At 41.3% G+C, this 20,275-nt stretch overlaps 1 protein-coding gene across 1 annotated transcript; it reads left to right on the top strand.

Moving 5' to 3' along the window:
- The first annotated feature begins 15,831 nt into the window (after positions 1-15,831).
- On the top strand, positions 15,832-19,941 carry LOC124279850. The gene is made up of 4 exons (XM_046715728.1): positions 15,832-16,542; positions 18,257-18,325; positions 19,041-19,130; positions 19,843-19,941. The coding sequence occupies exons 1-4, from the start codon at positions 15,832-15,834 to the stop codon at positions 19,939-19,941; spliced, it is 969 nt and encodes a 322-aa protein (XP_046571684.1).
- The last annotated feature ends 334 nt before the right edge of the window (positions 19,942-20,275 follow it).

Below are 20,275 nucleotides of genomic sequence, written 5' to 3'. Positions count from 1 at the left end.
AGCGGCGTAAATGTGCATGTTATACATCGTTAGAAGCGCACTGGAAAGGCCTTTCAAATGCGTTATAGATATTAAGAATCCAACATTGCATAATGAATTTATGCGGAAAACATCTTCCGCCGATAGCACATGGCACACGGAAATTATCATTATACGCGAACAAGACCTTTGCACAGCGGCGCAAATGCGCTTGTTATACATCGTTAGAAGCGCACTGGAAAGGCCTTTCAAATGCGCTATAGATATTAAGAATCCAACATTGCATAATGAATTTATGCGGAAAACATCTTCCGCCGATAGCACATGGGACACGGAAATGACCATTATACGCGAACAAGTCCTTTGCGCAGCGGCGTAAATGTGCATGTTATACATCGTTAGAAGCGCACTGGAAAGGCCTTTCAAATGCGTTATAGATATTAAGAATCGAACATTGCATAATGAATTTATGTACAAAAACATCTTCCGCCGATAGCACATGGGACACGGAAATGACCATTATACACGAACAACACTGGTACCTTTGCGCAGCGGCGTAAATGTGCATGTTATACATCGTTAGAAGCGCACTGGAAAGGCCTTTCAAATGCGCTATAGATATTAAGAATCCAACATTGCATAATGAATTTATCCGGAAAACATCTTCCGCCGATATCACATTGGAGACGGAAATGACCAATATATACGGACATCTAAAGTACCTTTGCGCAGCGGCGTAAATGTGCATGTTATACATCGTTAGAAGCGCACTGGAAGGCCTTTCAAATGCGTTATAGATATTAAGAATCCAACATTGCATAATGAATTTATGCACAAAAACATCTTCCGCCGATAGCACATGGGACACGGAAATGACCATTATACACGAACAACACTGGTACCTTTGCGCAGCGGCGTAAATGTGCATGTTATACATCGTTAGAAGCGCACTGGAAAGGCCTTTCAAATGCGTTATAGATATTAAGAATCCACCTTTGCATAATGAATTTATGCGGAAAACATCTTCCGCCGATAGCACATTGGAGACGGAAATGACCATTATATACGGACATCTAAAGTACCTTTGCGCAGCGGCGTAAATGTGCATGTTATACATCGTTAGAAGCGCACTGGAAAGGCCTTTCAAATGCGTTATTGATATTAAGAATCCAACATTGCATAATGAATTTATGCGGAAAACATCTTCCGCCGATAGCACATGGCACACGGAAATTATCATTATACGCGAACAAGTCCTTTGCACAGCGGCGCAAATGTGCATGTTATACATCGTTAGAAGCGCACTGGAAAGGCCTTTCAAATGCGCTATAGATATTAAGAATCCAACATTGCATAATGAATTTGTGCGGAAAACATCTTCCGCCCAAAGCGCATTGGAGACGGAAATTACGATTATATACGGACATCTAAAGTACCTTTGCGCAGCGGCGCAAATGTGCATGTTATACATCGTTAGAAGCGCACTGGAAAGACCTTTCAAATACGCTATTGATATTAAGAATCAACTTTGCATAATGAATTTATGCGGAAAACATCTTCCGCCGATATCACATTGGAGACGGAAATGACCATTATATACGGAACAAACAAGTACCTTTGCACAGCGGCGTAAATGTGCATGTTATACATCGTTAGAAGCGCACTGGAAAGGCCTTTCAAATGCGTTATAGATATTAAGAATCGAACATTGCATAATGAATTTATGCGGAAAACATCTTCCGCCCATAGCACGTTGGAGACGGAAATGACCATTATACACGAACAACACTGGTACCTTTGCGCAGCGGCGCAAATGTGCATGTTATACATCGTTAGAAGCGCACTGGAAAGGCCTTTCAAATGCGTTATAGATATTAAGAATCCAACATTGCATAATGAATTTATGCGGAAAACATCTTCCGCCGATAGCACATGGCACACGGAAATTATCATTATACGCGAACAAGTCCTTTGCGCAGCGGCGTAAATGTGCATGTTATACATCGTTAGAAGCGCACTGGAAAGGCCTTTCAAATGCGTTATAGATATTAAGAATCCAACATTGCATAATGAATTTATGCACAAAAACATCTTCCGCCGATAGCACATGGGACACGGAAATGACCATTATACACGAACAACACTGGTACCTTTGCGCAGCGGCGCAAATGTGCATGTTATACATCGTTAGAAGCGCACTGGAAAGGCCTTTCAAATACGTTATTGATATTAAGAATCCAACATTGCATAATGAATTTATGCGGAAAACATCTTCCGCCGATAGCACATGGCACACGGAAATTATCATTATACGCGAACAAGTCCTTTGCACAGCGGCGCAAATGTGCATGTTATACATCGTTAGAAGCGCACTGGAAAGGCCTTTCAAATGCGCTATAGATATTAAGAATCCAACATTGCATAATGAATTTGTGCGGAAAACATCTTCCGCCCAAAGCGCATTGGAGACGGAAATTACGATTATATACGGACATCTAAAGTACCTTTGCACAGCAGCGCAAATGTGCATGTTATACATCGTTAGAAGCGCACTGGAAAGGCCTTTCAAATGCGTTATAGATATTAAGAATCCAACATTGCATAATGAATTTATGCGGAAAACATCTTCCGCCGATAGCACATGGCACACGGAAATTATCATTATACGCGAACAAGTCCTTTGCACAGCGGCGCAAATGTGCATGTTATACATCGTTAGAAGCGCACTGGAAAGGCCTTTCAAATGCGCTATAGATATTAAGAATCCAACTTTGCATAATGAATTTATGCGGAAAACATCTTCCGCCCAAAGCGCATTGGAGACGGAAATTACGATTATATACGGACATCTAAAGTACCTTTGCGCAGCGGCGCAAATGTGCATGTTATACATCGTTAGAAGCGCACTGGAAAGGCCTTTCAAATGCGCTATAGATGTTAAGAATCCAACATTGCATAATGAATTTATGCGGAAAACATCTTCCGCCGATATCACATTGGAGACGGAAATGACCAATATATACGGACATCTAAAGTACCTTTGCACAGCGGCGTAAATGTGCATGTTATACATCGTTAGAAGCGCACTGGAAAGGCCTTTCAAATGCGTTATAGATATTAAGAATCGAACATTGCATAATGAATTTATGCACAAAAAACATCTTCCGCCGATAGCACATGGGACACGGAAATGACCATTATACACGAACAACACTGGTACCTTTGCGCAGCGGCGTAAATGTGCATGTTATACATCGTTAGAAGCGCACTGGAAAGGCCTTTCAAATGCGTTATAGATATTAAGAATCCAACATTGCATAATGAATTTATGCGGAAAACATCTTCCGCCGATAGCACATGGGACACGGAAATGACCATTATACACGAACAACACTGGTACCTTTGCGCAGCGGCGTAAATGTGCATGTTATACATCGTTAGAAGCGCACTGGAAAGACCTTTCAAATACGCTATTGATATTAAGAATCCAACATTGCATAATGAATTTATGCGGAAAACATCTTCCGCCGATAGCACATGGCACACGGAAATTATCATTATACGCGAACAAGTCCTTTGCACAGCGGCGCAAATGTGCATGTTATACATCGTTAGAAGCGCACTGGAAAGGCCTTTCAAATGCGCTATAGATATTAAGAATCGAACATTGCATAATGAATTTATGCGGAAAACATCTTCCGCCGATAGCACATGGGACACGGAAATGACCATTATACACGAACAACACTGGTACCTTTGCGCAGCGGCGTAAATGTGCATGTTATACATCGTTAGAAGCGCACTGGAAAGGCCTTTCAAATGCGTTATAGATATTAAGAATCCAACTTTGCATAATGAATTTATGCGGAAAACATCTTCCGCCGATAGCACATTGGAGACGGAAATGACCATTATACGGGCATCTAAAGTACCTTTGCGCAGCGGCGTAAATGTGCATGTTATACATCGTTAGAAGCGCACTGGAAAGGCCTTTCAAATGCGCTATTGATATTAAGAATCCAACATTGCATAATGAATTTATGCGGAAAACATCTTCCGCCGATAGCACATGGCACACGGAAATTATCATTATACGCGAACAAGTCCTTTGCACAGCGGCGCAAATGTGCATGTTATACATCGTTAGAAGCGCACTGGAAAGGCCTTTCAAATGCGCTATAGATATTAAGAATCCAACATTGCATAATGAATTTGTGCGGAAAACATCTTCCGCCCAAAGCGCATTGGAGACGGAAATTACGATTATATACGGACATCTAAAGTACCTTTGCGCAGCGGCGCAAATGTGCATGTTATACATCGTTAGAAGCGCACTGGAAAGGCCTTTCAAATGCGCTATAGATATTAAGAATCCAACTTTGCATAATGAATTTATGCGGAAAACATCTTCCGCCGATATCACATTGGAGACGGAAATGACCATTATACGGAACAAAAGTACCTTTGCACAGCGGCGTAAATGTGCATGTTATACATCGTTAGAAGCGCACTGGAAAGGCCTTTCAAATGCGTTATAGATATTAAGAATCGAACATTGCATAATGAATTTATGCGGAAAACATCTTCCGCCGATAGCACATTGGAGACGGAAATGACCATTATACACGAACAACACTGGTACCTTTGCGCAGCGGCGCAAATGTGCATGTTATACATCGTTAGAAGCGCACTGGAAAGGCCTTTCAAATGCGTTATAGATATTAAGAATCCAACATTGCATAATGAATTTATGCGGAAAACATCTTCCGCCGATAGCACATGGCACACGGAAATTATCATTATACGCGAACAAGTCCTTTGCACAGCGGCGCAAATGTGCATGTTATACATCGTTAGAAGCGCACTGGAAAGGCCTTTCAAATGCGTTATAGATATTAAGAATCCAACATTGCATAATGAATTTATGCGGAAAACATCTTCCGCCGATAGCACATGGGAGACGGAAATGACCATTATACACGAACAACACTGGTACCTTTGCGCAGCGGCGCAAATGTGCATGTTATACATCGTTAGAAGCGCACTGGAAAGGCCTTTCAAATGCGTTATAGATATTAAGAATCCAACATTGCATAATGAATTTATGCGGAAAACATCTTCCGCCGATAGCACATGGCACACGGAAATTATCATTATACGCGAACAAGTCCTTTGCACAGCGGCGCAAATGTGCATGTTATACATCGTTAGAAGCGCACTGGAAAGGCCTTTCAAATGCGCTATAGATATTAAGAATCCAACATTGCATAATGAATTTGTGCGGAAAACATCTTCCGCCCAAAGCGCATTGGAGACGGAAATTACGATTATATACGGACATCTAAAGTACCTTTGCGCAGCGGCGCAAATGTGCATGTTATACATCGTTAGAAGCGCACTGGAAAGGCCTTTCAAATGCGTTATTGATATTAAGAATCCAACATTGCATAATGAATTTATGCGGAAAACATCTTCCGCCGATAGCACATGGCACACGGAAATTATCATTATACGCGAACAAGTCCTTTGCACAGCGGCGCAAATGTGCATGTTATACATCGTTAGAAGCGCACTGGAAAGGCCTTTCAAATGCGCTATAGATATTAAGAATCCAACTTTGCATAATGAATTTATGCGGAAAACATCTTCCGCCCAAAGCACATTGGAGACGGAAATTACGATTATATACGGACATCTAAAGTACCTTTGCGCAGCGGCGCAAATGTGCATGTTATACATCGTTAGAAGCGCACTGGAAAGGCCTTTCAAATGCGCTATAGATATTAAGAATCCAACATTGCATAATGAATTTATGCGGAAAACATCTTCCGCCGATATCACATTGGAGACGGAAATGACCAATATATACGGACATCTAAAGTACCTTTGCGCAGCGGCGTAAATGTGCATGTTATACATCGTTAGAAGCGCACTGGAAAGGCCTTTCAAATGCGTTATAGATATTAAGAATCGAACATTGCATAATGAATTTATGCACAAAAACATCTTCCGCCGATAGCACATGGGACACGGAAATGACCATTATACACGAACAACACTGGTACCTTTGCGCAGCGGCGTAAATGTGCATGTTATACATCGTTAGAAGCGCACTGGAAAGGCCTTTCAAATGCGTTATAGATATTAAGAATCCAACATTGCATAATGAATTTATGCGGAAAACATCTTCCGCCGATAGCACATGGCACACGGAAATTATCATTATACGCGAACAAGACCTTTGCACAGCGGCGCAAATGCGCATGTTATACATCGTTAGAAGCGCACTGGAAAGGCCTTTCAAATGCGCTATAGATATTAAGAATCCAACTTTGCATAATGAATTTATGCGGAAAACATCTTCCGCCGATAGCACATGGCACACGGAAATTATCATTATACGCGAACAAGTCCTTTGCACAGCGGCGCAAATGTGCATGTTATACATCGTTAGAAGCGCACTGGAAAGGCCTTTCAAATGCGTTATAGATATTAAGAATCGAACATTGCATAATGAATTTATGTACAAAAAACATCTTCCGCCGATAGCACATGGGACACGGAAATGACCATTATACACGAACAACACTGGTACCTTTGCGCAGCGGCGTAAATGTGCATGTTATACATCGTTAGAAGCGCACTGGAAAGGCCTTTCAAATGCGTTATAGATATTAAGAATCCAACATTGCATAATGAATTTATGCGGAAAACATCTTCCGCCGATATCACATTGGAGACGGAAATGACCAATATATACGGACATCTAAAGTACCTTTGCGCAGCGGCGTAAATGTGCATGTTATACATCGTTAGAAGCGCACTGGAAAGGCCTTTCAAATGCGTTATAGATATTAAGAATCAAACATTGCATAATGAATTTATGCACAAAAACATCTTCCGCCGATAGCACATGGGACACGGAAATGACCATTATACACGAACAACACTGGTACCTTTGCGCAGCGGCGCAAATGTGCATGTTATACATCGTTAGAAGCGCACTGGAAAGGCCTTTCAAATGCGTTATAGATATTAAGAATCCACCTTTGCATAATGAATTTATCCGGAAAACATCTTCCGCCCATAGCACGTTGGAGACGGAAATGACCATTATATACGGACATCTAAAGTACCTTTGCGCAGCGGCGTAAATGTGCATGTTATACATCGTTAGAAGCGCACTGGAAAGGCCTTTCAAATGCGTTATTGATATTAAGAATCCAACATTGCATAATGAATTTATGCGGAAAACATCTTCCGCCGATAGCACATGGCACACGGAAATTATCATTATACGCGAACAAGTCCTTTGCACAGCGGCGCAAATGTGCATGTTATACATCGTTAGAAGCGCACTGGAAAGGCCTTTCAAATGCGCTATAGATATTAAGAATCCAACATTGCATAATGAATTTGTGCGGAAAACATCTTCCGCCCAAAGCGCATTGGAGACGGAAATTACGATTATATACGGACATCTAAAGTACCTTTGCGCAGCGGCGCAAATGTGCATGTTATACATCGTTAGAAGCGCACTGGAAAGGCCTTTCAAATGCGCTATAGATATTAAGAATCCAACATTGCATAATGAATTTATGCGGAAAACATCTTCCGCCGATAGCACATTGGAGACGGAAATGACCATTATATACGGACATCTAAAGTACCTTTGCGCAGCGGCGTAAATGTGCATGTTATACATCGTTAGAAGCGCACTGGAAAGGCCTTTCAAATGCGTTATAGATATTAAGAATCGAACATTGCATAATGAATTTATGCACAAAAAACATCTTCCGCCGATAGCACATGGGACACGGAAATGACCATTATACACGAACAACACTGGTACCTTTGCACAGCGGCGCAAATGTGCATGTTATACATCGTTAGAAGCGCACTGGAAAGGCCTTTCAAATGCGCTATAGATATTAAGAATCCAACATTGCATAATGAATTTATGCGGAAAACATCTTCCGCCGATAGCACATGGCACACGGAAATTATCATTATACGCGAACAAGTACCTTTGCACAGCGGCGCAAATGTGCATGTTATACATCGTTAGAAGCGCACTGGAAAGGCCTTTCAAATGCGTTATAGATATTAAGAATCCAACATTGCATAATGAATTTATGCGGAAAACATCTTCCGCCGATAGCACATGGGACACGGAAATGACCATTATACACGAACAACACTGGTACCTTTGCGCAGCGGCGCAAATGTGCATGTTATACATCGTTAGAAGCGCACTGGAAAGGCCTTTCAAATGCGTTATAGATATTAAGAATCCAACATTGCATAATGAATTTATGCGGAAAACATCTTCCGCCGATAGCACATGGCACACGGAAATTATCATTATACGCGAACAAGTCCTTTGCACAGCGGCGGCGTAATGTGCATGTTATACATCGTTAGAAGCGCACTGGAAAGGCCTTTCAAATGCGCTATAGATATTAAGAATCCAACATTGCATAATGAATTTATGCGGAAAAACATCTTCCGCCCATAGCACATTGGAGACGGAAATTACCATTATATACGGACATCTAAAGTACCTTTGCGCAGCGGCGTAAATGTGCATGTTATACATCGTTAGAAGCGCACTGGAAAGGCCTTTCAAATGCGTTATAGATATTAAGAATCAAACATTGCATAATGAATTTATGCACAAAACATCTTCCGCCGATAGCACATGGGACACGGAAATGACCATTATACACGAACAACACTGGTACCTTTGCGCAGCGGCGTAAATGTGCATGTTATACATCGTTAGAAGCGCACTGGAAAGGCCTTTCAAATGCGTTATAGATATTAAGAATCCAACATTGCATAATGAATTTATGCGGAAAACATCTTCCGCCGATAGCACATGGCACACGGAAATTATCATTATACGCGAACAAGACCTTTGCACAGCGGCGCAAATGTGCATGTTATACATCGTTAGAAGCGCACTGGAAAGGCCTTTCAAATGCGCTATAGATATTAAGAATCCAACATTGCATAATGAATTTATGCGGAAAAACATCTTCCGCCGATAGCACATGGGAGACGGAAATTACCATTATACGGACATCAAAGTACCTTTGCGCAGCGGCGTAAATGTGCATGTTATACATCGTTAGAAGCGCACTGGAAAGGCCTTTCAAATGCGTTATAGATATTAAGAATCCAACATTGCATAATGAATTTATGCACAAAAAACATCTTCCGCCGATAGCACATGGGACACGGAAATGACCATTATACACGAACAACACTGGTACCTTTGCGCAGCGGCGTAAATGTGCATGTTATACATCGTTAGAAGCGCACTGGAAAGACCTTTCAAATGCGCTATATTGATATTAAGAATCCAACATTGCATAATGAATTTATGCGGAAAACATCTTCCGCCGATAGCACATGGCACACGGAAATTATCATTATACGCGAACAAGTCCTTTGCACAGCGGCGCAAATGTGCATGTTATACATCGTTAGAAGCGCACTGGAAAGGCCTTTCAAATGCGCTATAGATATTAAGAATCCAACATTGCATAATGAATTTGTGCGGAAAACATCTTCCGCCCAAAGCGCATTGGAGACGGAAATTACGATTATATACGGACATCTAAAGTACCTTTGCACAGCGGCGCAAATGTGCATGTTATACATCGTTAGAAGCGCACTGGAAAGGCCTTTCAAATGCGCTATAGATATTAAGAATCCAACATTGCATAATGAATTTATGCGGAAAACATCTTCCGCCGATATCACATTGGAGACGGAAATGACCAATATATACGGACATCTAAAGTACCTTTGCACAGCGGCGTAAATGTGCATGTTATACATCGTTAGAAGCGCACTGGAAAGGCCTTTCAAATGCGTTATAGATATTAAGAATCGAACATTGCATAATGAATTTATGCACAAAAAACATCTTCCGCCGATAGCACATGGGACACGGAAATGACCATTATACACGAACAACACTGGTACCTTTGCGCAGCGGCGTAAATGTGCATGTTATACATCGTTAGAAGCGCACTGGAAAGGCCTTTCAAATGCGCTTATAGATATTAAGAATCCACCTTTGCATAATGAATTTATCCGGAAAACATCTTCCGCCCACAGCACGTTGGAGACGGAAATGACCATTATACACGAACAACACTGGTACCTTTGCGCAGCGGCGTAAATGTGCATGTTATACATCGTTAGAAGCGCACTGGAAAGGCCTTTCAAATACGTTATTGATATTAAGAATCCAACATTGCATAATGAATTTATGCGGAAAACATCTTCCGCCGATAGCACATGGCACACGGAAATTATCATTATACGCGAACAAGTCCTTTGCACAGCGGCGCAAATGTGCATGTTATACATCGTTAGAAGCGCACTGGAAAGGCCTTTCAAATGCGTTATAGATATTGAGAATCCACCTTTGCATAATGAATATATGCGGAAAACATCTGCCGCCCATAGCACATTGGAGACGGAAATTACCATTATATACGGACATCTAAAATACCTTTGTGCAGCGGCGCAAATGTGCATGTTATACATCGTTAGAAGCGCACTGGAAAGGCCTTTCAAATGCGTTATAGATATTAAGAATCCAACATTGCATAATGAATTTATGTGGAAAACATCTTCCGCCCATAGCACATGGCCCATAGCGCATTGGAGACGGAAATTACCATCATATACGGACATCTAAAGTACCTTTGCGCAGCGGCGTAAATGTGCATGTTATACATCGTTAAAAGCGCACTGGAAAGGCCTTTCAAATGCGTCATAGATATTAAAAATCCAACATTGCATAATGAATATTATAGCTGTCAAGGACCAACATCAGATATAGAAATAATTACCAAACGAAACAAGCACTGATTTTCGCTGATAGCGTCGGCACACCAGATGGGAAATGTCGCAGATGTACGTGTTATTCGTTTTAGAAACAAATTTGAAAGGGCCCATATGCATTATAGATATTATGGATCGCACAACGGATGAAGGACGAAAAAAGCGACATGTAGGTCGTTAGACACGAATTTGCATATAGACATTATAGCTGAAAAAAAGAGAGACCTTATATATATATATACATTGTCATATAAATGAATGATAAACATTGCGAAATACACGTACGTCTACGTATCAAATAAGTTGCACAATGGTGATTTATAGCTCGTCGGAACCACCCCAAAGAAACTTTAAGAGCTATTCGTATTAACCAGCACTCACCACGTGGAGGTTGCTCTTTTAAGAGTGCCATTTTCATTTTCCTGCACCATTCCCACAACAGCAAGTTCGAACAGCGAACCCCTTTACTACTGTTGTATAAACCTAATGCGTCAATACTGACATTAGGTTATGGAATTACAGGTTATATCCTATTACTTCTAGCCTATAGTTGATTATGGTTTGATCATCTTTCCCTGTTTCTGTTACCTTTCCCTTCCCCTACCTTCCACTATCCACCTAATTTATTACCTTTTGGGCTTGATGAGTTTGCCTTTGCCTTTACTTTTGCCTTTTCCTTTCCCCTACCTTTGGGGTTTGGGGGCTGGGGCTGGGGCGCTGTTGGAATGGACGCCGAGGCAGGTTCCTCACCGTCGTTTGATGCACTAGCTGCTTGTTTGATGACACCGGCTACAAATGCACACTCACTAGCAGCCTGTAAGGGTGTTTTTTACATAATATTTATCTACTGTTTTGGGCCATGTGCAAGATAGTCACTGGCCATCTTACGTTTTGCATCATCATCGGGATGCTGCCTTGCCACTTCAGTCTCCAAAGCTTTTCGAACATCCGTGGCTGTAAATGTCTTACGTTTATTTCCCTCGTTGGGTTTAAAGAAACCTCTTTCGCCCTGGAAGCGGGCCAACTCGAGGGACATGTTACCCACTTCGGTACCATTGTCCACCTTTCTGAAGAAAGGCGACTTTTCCGGCTGGACATCTTCAGGCATGTCACCACGTATATACCGGCGGTAATCCCTGAACATGTTGTACTCCTCTTTGCACAAGGTTATGCTGACCAGGAAGCTCGTGGACGTCTTGTGGTCCATGAACGAAATTTGGTACCTGCCGCCAACGGATCGTGCCTTATCAAAGTCAGCCAACTTCATACAGGATGCCACCGAAGGTCTTTGGGCATGACCAAGTTGAATTATCCCACAGGACAGGTACCGCATCACCAGGCGCTGATCGTCATCGGATTGTCGATCTGCCTTGGCCCGATCCAGGATGTCCCTCACCTCCTGTCTGGTTGCAGGATCTGTGTATCCCTTTGAGCAACGGAAATGGATGGCGGTTGCCTGGTTTCATCTCTGAATTCTGCAACAGATTTATGGGCTTCCTCGCGTTTATATTGTTTACTTACACCTGTATATGAACAATTTGTAGCACTTGTAAACCTACGCAAATTATCGCAAACCCTGGGTGACATTTTAACATATGTTTGACAGTAGGTGAGAAAGGATTTGACTGCTGCCATGTAATTTTTAATGGCACCTGCAGAAACCCTGTTTTGCGAAAATACCATGTTGAAATGATGTATTTCATCTACGTGCTCAAATATATCAAAATTGATACAAGCCATATTACTATTTGGGAATACCTGTTTTGGATAAAATAGAAAAACTTAGAAACGCGGCGACATGTGTCCCCAGCATTACGCCCTGCTTTTTAAGAATATTGGTTAAATATTGCTTAAACCCTGAAAGTGTGGGTTCACTTTCAGGGAACCTATCATATAAGCCAGAGTTAGTTAGATTAGCCCTGACTGAGTTGTGTTGGTAATTATACCGAGTACCATTTCTGGTCGACCCAGTTAAACCAGTACTGGTACTCGGCATTGATTATTATTTGAAGGAGAGGCTACAGGTGCGTCCTCTCCTTGTATTGTGTGGCCAAAGTGTTTTAGTACCCTGATGTACTCAGGGATTTGGTTTTTGTTTATTGTGAATGTGCCACAAAATGCCAATAGAGCCGACATGGACACAAGCTGAGTAGCTGTATAAGACTCGCTTTGGCGGCGATTTTGGGCATGAATGGCGTTTATAGCAGCAGTAGAACTGTTAGGATAACATTTTTTAAATGCGCAACGCCTTTGTAATATGTTTTGCACTTTTGACAAACCACTGATACATTTGTGGAAGGCATACTGGCAAAAGATTCACTGTACTATGTTTCTGGGAGCTACAGAAAAGGGCCTTGATGTCACAGTTTTGTACTTGGATATTTTAAGAACCCTATTTATGCTATGTATCAGTTTGATATATTGAGCAGCGTAGATGACTTATTAAAAACAAGCAAAAGGTAATAAAAGTAAAGTTCACTTGCCAATAGGGATCGTCAACGCCGACTGGTATTCGTCCACTAAGACACTCGGTCTGTGATGATGATATTGTGAGCATTCAGTTATATTACCACGTCCCAGACAGATAGCCAATGGAATGGTTTAGATGAAGGTCACTGTCATGTGACCAAGTCGGATGTTTTTAAGGGAGAGGAGGAAATTGTGAATTGCCCATCTCCATTCTATGCATGACGTCCATTTGGAGGGGCAAGGGCACGCCAAAAGGTGTGAATTGCCCATCCCAATGAAAACCAAGCATTCTATGCACATGGCCGAAATCAGTCGGGCGACAAGATTATAAAATCACAAAGCTGCTTATCAAAAGAAGGATATCTTCACGGTGACGAAATTAAATTTGCTGATTAGTGGTACATCTCCGGAAATTACCTGCCACGCCTCAGACTAAACAGTAAACACAGCAGAGTGATGGACAGCTAATGAAGTGATAATTAGATTTACAGGAAGCTAGAGATGTGCATGTATATACAACGAATCCACGAGGACAGGTCAAACAGACGTTATAAAACAATGATGATACGTAGATGTGATATATAGAGTGTGATATAAAGCTAATTAAGTGACAATAGCGGCGGCTTTTGTGATAAAGTATAGCTGTCATAACGCCGACGGGCCGACGGAGCATGCACGCCAGATCATAGATTTGATCCGGTTTCAGCAAAATATAACGGCGCGCAGTGCCCGACTATCAGGTGTGACTCGAATGCACATTATACCTTGGCAGAACCGCATTTTCAAGGGCTTTCTGATACACTAACATTATAAATAATAACACTACAGGTATTGCTGTTATGGTTAGATTCCAAACGCTTGTCCTTTTAGTTATGTCAAGCATGTTCATTCCTGTATTGCTCAACTATCTAATGTCGCACAACAACATATTACATATTCCCAGAATCCCACATGAATGATCTTGCAAATGCACTATAGATGTAAATATTAACACCGCCGGTATAGGCGGTGTACAAATTCATCTATATTCCGCCAATCTATTTCACGTCCCTTATATTTTGCAGTTCGCACATTAATACTCATATAGCTCCACCACTGAATGTGCAACATGTGCGTATTATACATTGTCTAAAACACGCCTCAATAGGCTTTCAAACGCGCTATAGAAATGTATATTCTGAGGTGATGTGTAAGAATAGTAGCCGTTATATCAGGAACTGCGCGAGGTTGGCGAAAATTGCTATATCACAGAAGAATTGAACTTCAGTAAAATTACACAAAACATCACGTCGGAGTTTCAATCTGGACTGGTTACCAGGGGCAGCACAATATTCACGTTTGCATATTTGGAGAGCGTTTCCCAAGGTTTCCAAGAACGTATAACATGCATAGATATGACAAAGTAGAAGGCTTGAAAAATGCCATGGCGCAGGCGACTTCCACCGGAGGCTGGTGGAACAAGTTTCTTCCACCGGGGCCTACGTGGAAGAAAAACGCACAGCTTAAAATCACAGAAACCTTAATTGCTCGGCTATAAAGTTGCGTAAAACAAACGGAAACATTCTCCGTGTAGCCACAGGACACATCTATCCAACGACGCGCGGCATGCGCGTGTAAGTTGAGCTATTTATGCAGCCCCCAAGGGAGCCGTGCTGAAATAGGTGATACAATCTGTTTCGAACTATCCTTCTACTAAATGCAGGAATGATTATTTGACTATGAAGTATCAATGATCAGGAGAACTGACGGATCAGAGTATCCTGGCGGCGTTTGACAGTGCTCATCACAATAAGCACTGCTTTTTCTGTATAGTATCGGACAATTTCGAATGCTTGCGATTACTACAAGTTGATGGTTGTCATGTTTGCGACAGTGTTATATTTTACTCTGACAATTCATCACCTTGAGAACAGAATCACAACTCCCAATCAAGACCTGATAAATGATCAACACGAAGTAAACCAAAGTGCTGTCCACACAGTGCACACATTATAATGAAGCATACAAGTGTGTTGTAAATACTGGCACAAACTGCTATGTAATATATACCTTCCACTGCCTGGAATCTGGAAACGCAAATATACATGGCACACTAATTGAGCTGGATTACTCACAGACAAGTCTGTGGCTATCGAATTGCAATAATTATCCATAACACATAAAAATCATATTTTCTACTTTTCATCCAACAAATAAGGGGCGTGTCAGGGAGACATGCGTGTCAAATATATTGCATGCAGTTGTCTTGACAGGTACAGTACAGTCATGGTGTCCACAGCTATAGATAGCATTCAAGAAGTTCCAGTGAAAGATGTGTTTGACATGTTTCGAACAGTTTTTGATTTTTCTGGGATATATACGTTGAAGTATGAGTGGAAGACGAAATCAAAGAAAGGACAAAAGTTTCTTGTAGGCTTGTTGATGTTTCATTCCGGTTTCAATATAGCCCTACAGCTCTTCACCGTTGTTAGGCTGCTTTTCGTGGTATCATGGAACAAATTAGCCACAGGAACGGAGATGGCTAATGTTACTTACTGCCTCACCTATCTATTCACTCTAGGAGTGAATATCGTCAGCGTTACGTCTGCGAAAAATAACTGGGATTTGCCCCTTGAGAAGTTACACGAAGACAAAGGAACAGTTAGGCGGAGATTGGTAAAGTTTTATAAGTTCCTGGTGGGTGTGGTTCTGATCGTGGCCGTCGGATATTCTGCATACATCTACTCGTCTTTGTCCAGACTGAAGCCTGGAGATAAAATGAACATTCTCACGTTTTGTCGAGTGGCTCCAATTACTCCCGACAAGTTTATCTGGAACATCGTCAAACTGCTTGTCGTCTTTTTGAACACATTTGCAATAACTAGAATGTATGCCCTACTGGCCTTCTACTTTCTTGCTGCCTATCACATTGTACGGGAGTTCAAACTGCTGCAGAAGAAAGCGATTGACTTGAAACAACATGGACACTGTGTTACGTTTGACATAATCAAAGACCTAAGACTGCAATATAAACATTCAGTGTCTTTGACAAAGATACTGGACTCGCTTGTCACCTGGCAAGCGTTCTTATGTTACAGTTTGCTTCTCCCGAACATATTTGTGTTCCTCTATGGAGTGCTTAGAGTACCATCAGCAAGAGAAGAGTTTCCCATTGAAATAGAGTTTTTAATGGGGACGTGTATTTACATCACCGTTCTTACTTTAACTGGAACTTCAATCAACACGGCGGTAAGTACATAGGATTTCCCAATTTCCTCTCACAGTTCATAAAAATGTCAAAGCACCTGTACCCACTGCATAAAAAAGAATGTGAAATGTTGATTATGCAATGAATCAACATAGAATGTCCACCACCTTATCAGTGGATGCCATTCCTTGGAACAAACAGCTTATCTTAAACGATATGATGGCATGGCTCGTTGCTTTTAGTACCGTCTCCGCCATACATGTGGCTTTGACATCCATGGTAAGACCCTGAACATGGCCAGGGCGTCATGGAAAATGATTTCAAACTGTTTTGGAATAGGCCAATATATACAGCCTCAGAAGAATTCCAGCAAACGAAGCAGATCTTTTCCTTTTGATAAAGCCAATGAATTTATTTATATCATTGAATTTTCTATCCCCTTTGGCAGCTATGTGATTGGCAAGATTCAGGAAAGGCATACTAAATATGCGGACCTCGCTTTTGAAATGTCTCGCTTGCATACTAAGTACACTGTCGTCAGGCTCCCATTGTTCTAAGTGCCCTTGGTTTGGTACCTCCTGATCTCTTGGTGCAGATCAGCCCTTCTGACACTCTGGGTAATGCAGAAGGCTGCAGTGTTGGGGAGCCTTCATATTCTCCGGAAAGTGCTTGGTGTGTTTGACTGGGCAGCGTTTCCTGGGAGATGTCTCATTCGCTGTCTGGGCTGCGTGTAAAGGGGATAAGGGCCCTGAGCTGACAATGAGCCTTACCAGCCTGACTGTGCCAGGATTACCCGAACATTGTGGCATTTAGTGATATCTCAAACTTGTATCTTGATTTAAGCTGGTCAAAGACGTCAACCGGGAAGTACAGTCAGTGGAAGTAAATCTACAACTAAAATCTTCAGTCAAAGCAATAGCAAATCAGCCCTATTAGAACACCAGCAAACAGTCAACAACTGTTTCAGTTTGAGTAAATTCAAATCCAAACATCAGGACTTCACAAGAAGAAAATTCGTTGCATTTCCAACTCAGTGCTATTTTCATACCCTAACATGATCCTAACGTGTTGGACATTGATGCTTCTGATGCTGAGTGTCGAACTTTATGACTCTACCGTTTCCTTTCTCTTCAGGACGAAAATGACTATACGTGTCGTTGGTAGTGACGCTGAGGTTCCCCAGCCATTAAATTCAACTGGAACACATACATGCCCTCTCATCAGAACTTTACAATAAGAAAACTGCTTGTATTTCCACACCTTATGTTATTTTCATACCCTGTACGATTATATGAACTCCTTTCCATCCAATGGGATATCTGACGCTTAACTATTGTATCATCACAATATTTGTCGGGTGTGCATCATTTTCATTCAACCAGGTTGTTTCACCGGGAATGCAAAGGGAATCCACCACTTTCAATTCAGTGAATTAATGGCTTAGGTCATTGGTATTCTGCTGCACTTTTCAAAACAAATATTCCATTCCATTATATGGAGACATTCATATGTGGAATAAAACTGTAATGCTTTGTTGACAAATGACTATTGATTAAGTAATCACATAAAACCGATTATGGAACAAAAGAGAGAGTTCAGAATTTGCTCTTTTACCCTGTCGTTCAACTTGGGTCTAACACAGATGAATAATGCATTTAACCAACGTGACCGACATTGCTTGTGTAAGTTTGATAACAGCTGTTTGGAACAGGCTTTTGTTTGCTGTCGTTGACTAGGCACGTTCATTTGTTTCAGTCAAAAGGTATGGAAGATGTTCTTTATCAGATTGGAATAGACTGGAGTGATGACAAGACCACCAGAGCTGTAAGTAAATGTTAATTGTAAAGTATACTCAGAGGCAAAAGTTATTGTGACATGTAATGTTTTCATTTGCACCAGGTAAATATTGTTCTGGATTTGAACCAGATAGTGAGTGTGTTGAAATGGTCCAAGAAACGAGCTTGGCTAGAAGCATGCCTACAGCCCATGTAACATTTGAACCCCCTTTTGTTTGCACAATCCATGTACGCTGTTCTGATTGATGAAAATTATCACACCATGAATTATGTATCTTTCCATGTAATACCTTTATATTCTTGTCAGTAAACATGCACCTGCTTGTGTGCCACAACACGTTTTGCGCGTGTGAGTGTAAATCTGGCCGAAACATGCAACATGAAAGCTTTCTGCGTCTGATCTATCAAATATCTATATGAACAAGGATCTGGACACTTTACATGACATGACTTTACATACTGATGTAAATACACAGAACCACCATAGGTGTCCAGAAAGAAGGATAGTCTTCAACACCATATGTATGGGGTTTGTCCGAATCCATGAAATTGTGCTCATAACATCATTCACTTGTCTTATTCTGATATAAGCAACAGTCGTAATAAATAGCTGCGATATTCCTGGATGTGCTTTTAAATAAAAATAACCGGATTGTAATAGTATCTGATCATATACGTCAATGTTGATATATATGGGTAAAATAAAATAACATGTCTGTCTCTATGTGTCTAAATGTGTTCAGTACCAGATGTTTCTCTATCGTGTCTCCACGTCCGATGTGGGAATCACAGCTCTTGGATTCTTTACTATCAATAAGGGAACCGTACTTACAGTAAGTAAAACAGTCGTGATCCTTCCGTGGCACAGATGGCTCTTATTTTCAAGCTTATGTTGCGCAACGTTTCAACTGTAAGACGCCGGTCTGTTGAAACATAACCTGTGGTATATCTTAAGCGCTTATTTCCAAAGCTGTAAAGAAAAATCAACATGAAGTCAACCTGGCATCATAAGATCCTCTTATCTGATCCTCCGCCATTTACGACAAGCATGTTGCTGGGAATTTATGACTTATACTCAAGAGGAATTGCTATTGGGTTTGAAATGGTGATCAGTTTAGTTTAAGTGTGTGTGACCTTGGTGACTATGTTATTGCTCATGGTATCAAGCATTGGTTCAGCTGCCTTGAATTCGTTGATCCTTATCACCACCCTGATGATCATTGCCGAATGCAGTATGCCTATGATCTCTAATATATCTATTTGTCTATACGTAAACGTCACCTTGACTGTTTTGTGTTTGCTTCATGTCTCGCTCACAAACTTGCAAGCGATATGAGTGAGTGAGTGAGTATGATTTTACGCCGCTTTTAGCAATATTCCAGCAAGATCACGGCGGGGGACACCAGAAATGGGCTTCATAAAATGTTCCGGGCATAATGAGAACAATATCTAATTGTTTCTGATAATGTGAGTAAAATAATATTTTGGTTGGTAAGAATAGGATTTACCCTGAAACATCATGTCACTATTTATTTGCTTTTCCAGATGGTTGGGACTATAGTGTCCTATGTAATCGTCATCCTGCAGTCGCCCACAGGCTCTGACACCTACCAGGACCAACCCAATGGAACCTTACATCCATAGTCACACAATTCTTTGGACTGTGAGACAACTGAACGTTACTGGATTGTCCGTTTTAGTGATAGTCATAAGGGTCCCTCGTGTTTATGGCAATCCAGATGTCAAACGGATATAACTAAGAAGTTATACTTAGTTTGTGACCCTGCAATATCTCGGCATTGGGTATACCAGAAATGGGCTTCACACATTGTACCCATTACGTGTTGGAAGTAGAATTACCATGTATTGTTATGTTATGTTATATTTCGTTGTAGTTTATTATCAGCTGGCTGTAACAATTTGGCTACACACAGCTTGATTGCATATATGACGTATCTGACAAGAGAAAAACGTGAAG

The sequence above is a fragment of the Haliotis rubra genome, unplaced genomic scaffold (genome assembly GCF_003918875.1).
Source record: "Haliotis rubra isolate DU_JTF1 unplaced genomic scaffold, ASM391887v1 Scf2571, whole genome shotgun sequence".
NCBI classification, from domain to species: domain Eukaryota; kingdom Metazoa; phylum Mollusca; class Gastropoda; order Lepetellida; family Haliotidae; genus Haliotis; species Haliotis rubra.
The sequence above is the reverse complement of the archived record's forward strand: the minus strand, read 5'-3'. Positions and strand labels throughout refer to the sequence as shown.

Coding starts and splice junctions, on each gene's coding strand:
- LOC124279850 (XM_046715728.1), top strand. CDS start 15,832: ATGGCTAATGTTACTTACTGCCTCACCTATCTATTCACTCTAGGAGTG. Junction 16,543..18,256: donor GAACTTCAATCAACACGGCG/GTAAGTACATAG, acceptor CATTTGTTTCAG/TCAAAAGGTATGGAAGATGT. Junction 18,326..19,040: donor ATGACAAGACCACCAGAGCT/GTAAGTAAATGT, acceptor AAATGTGTTCAG/TACCAGATGTTTCTCTATCG.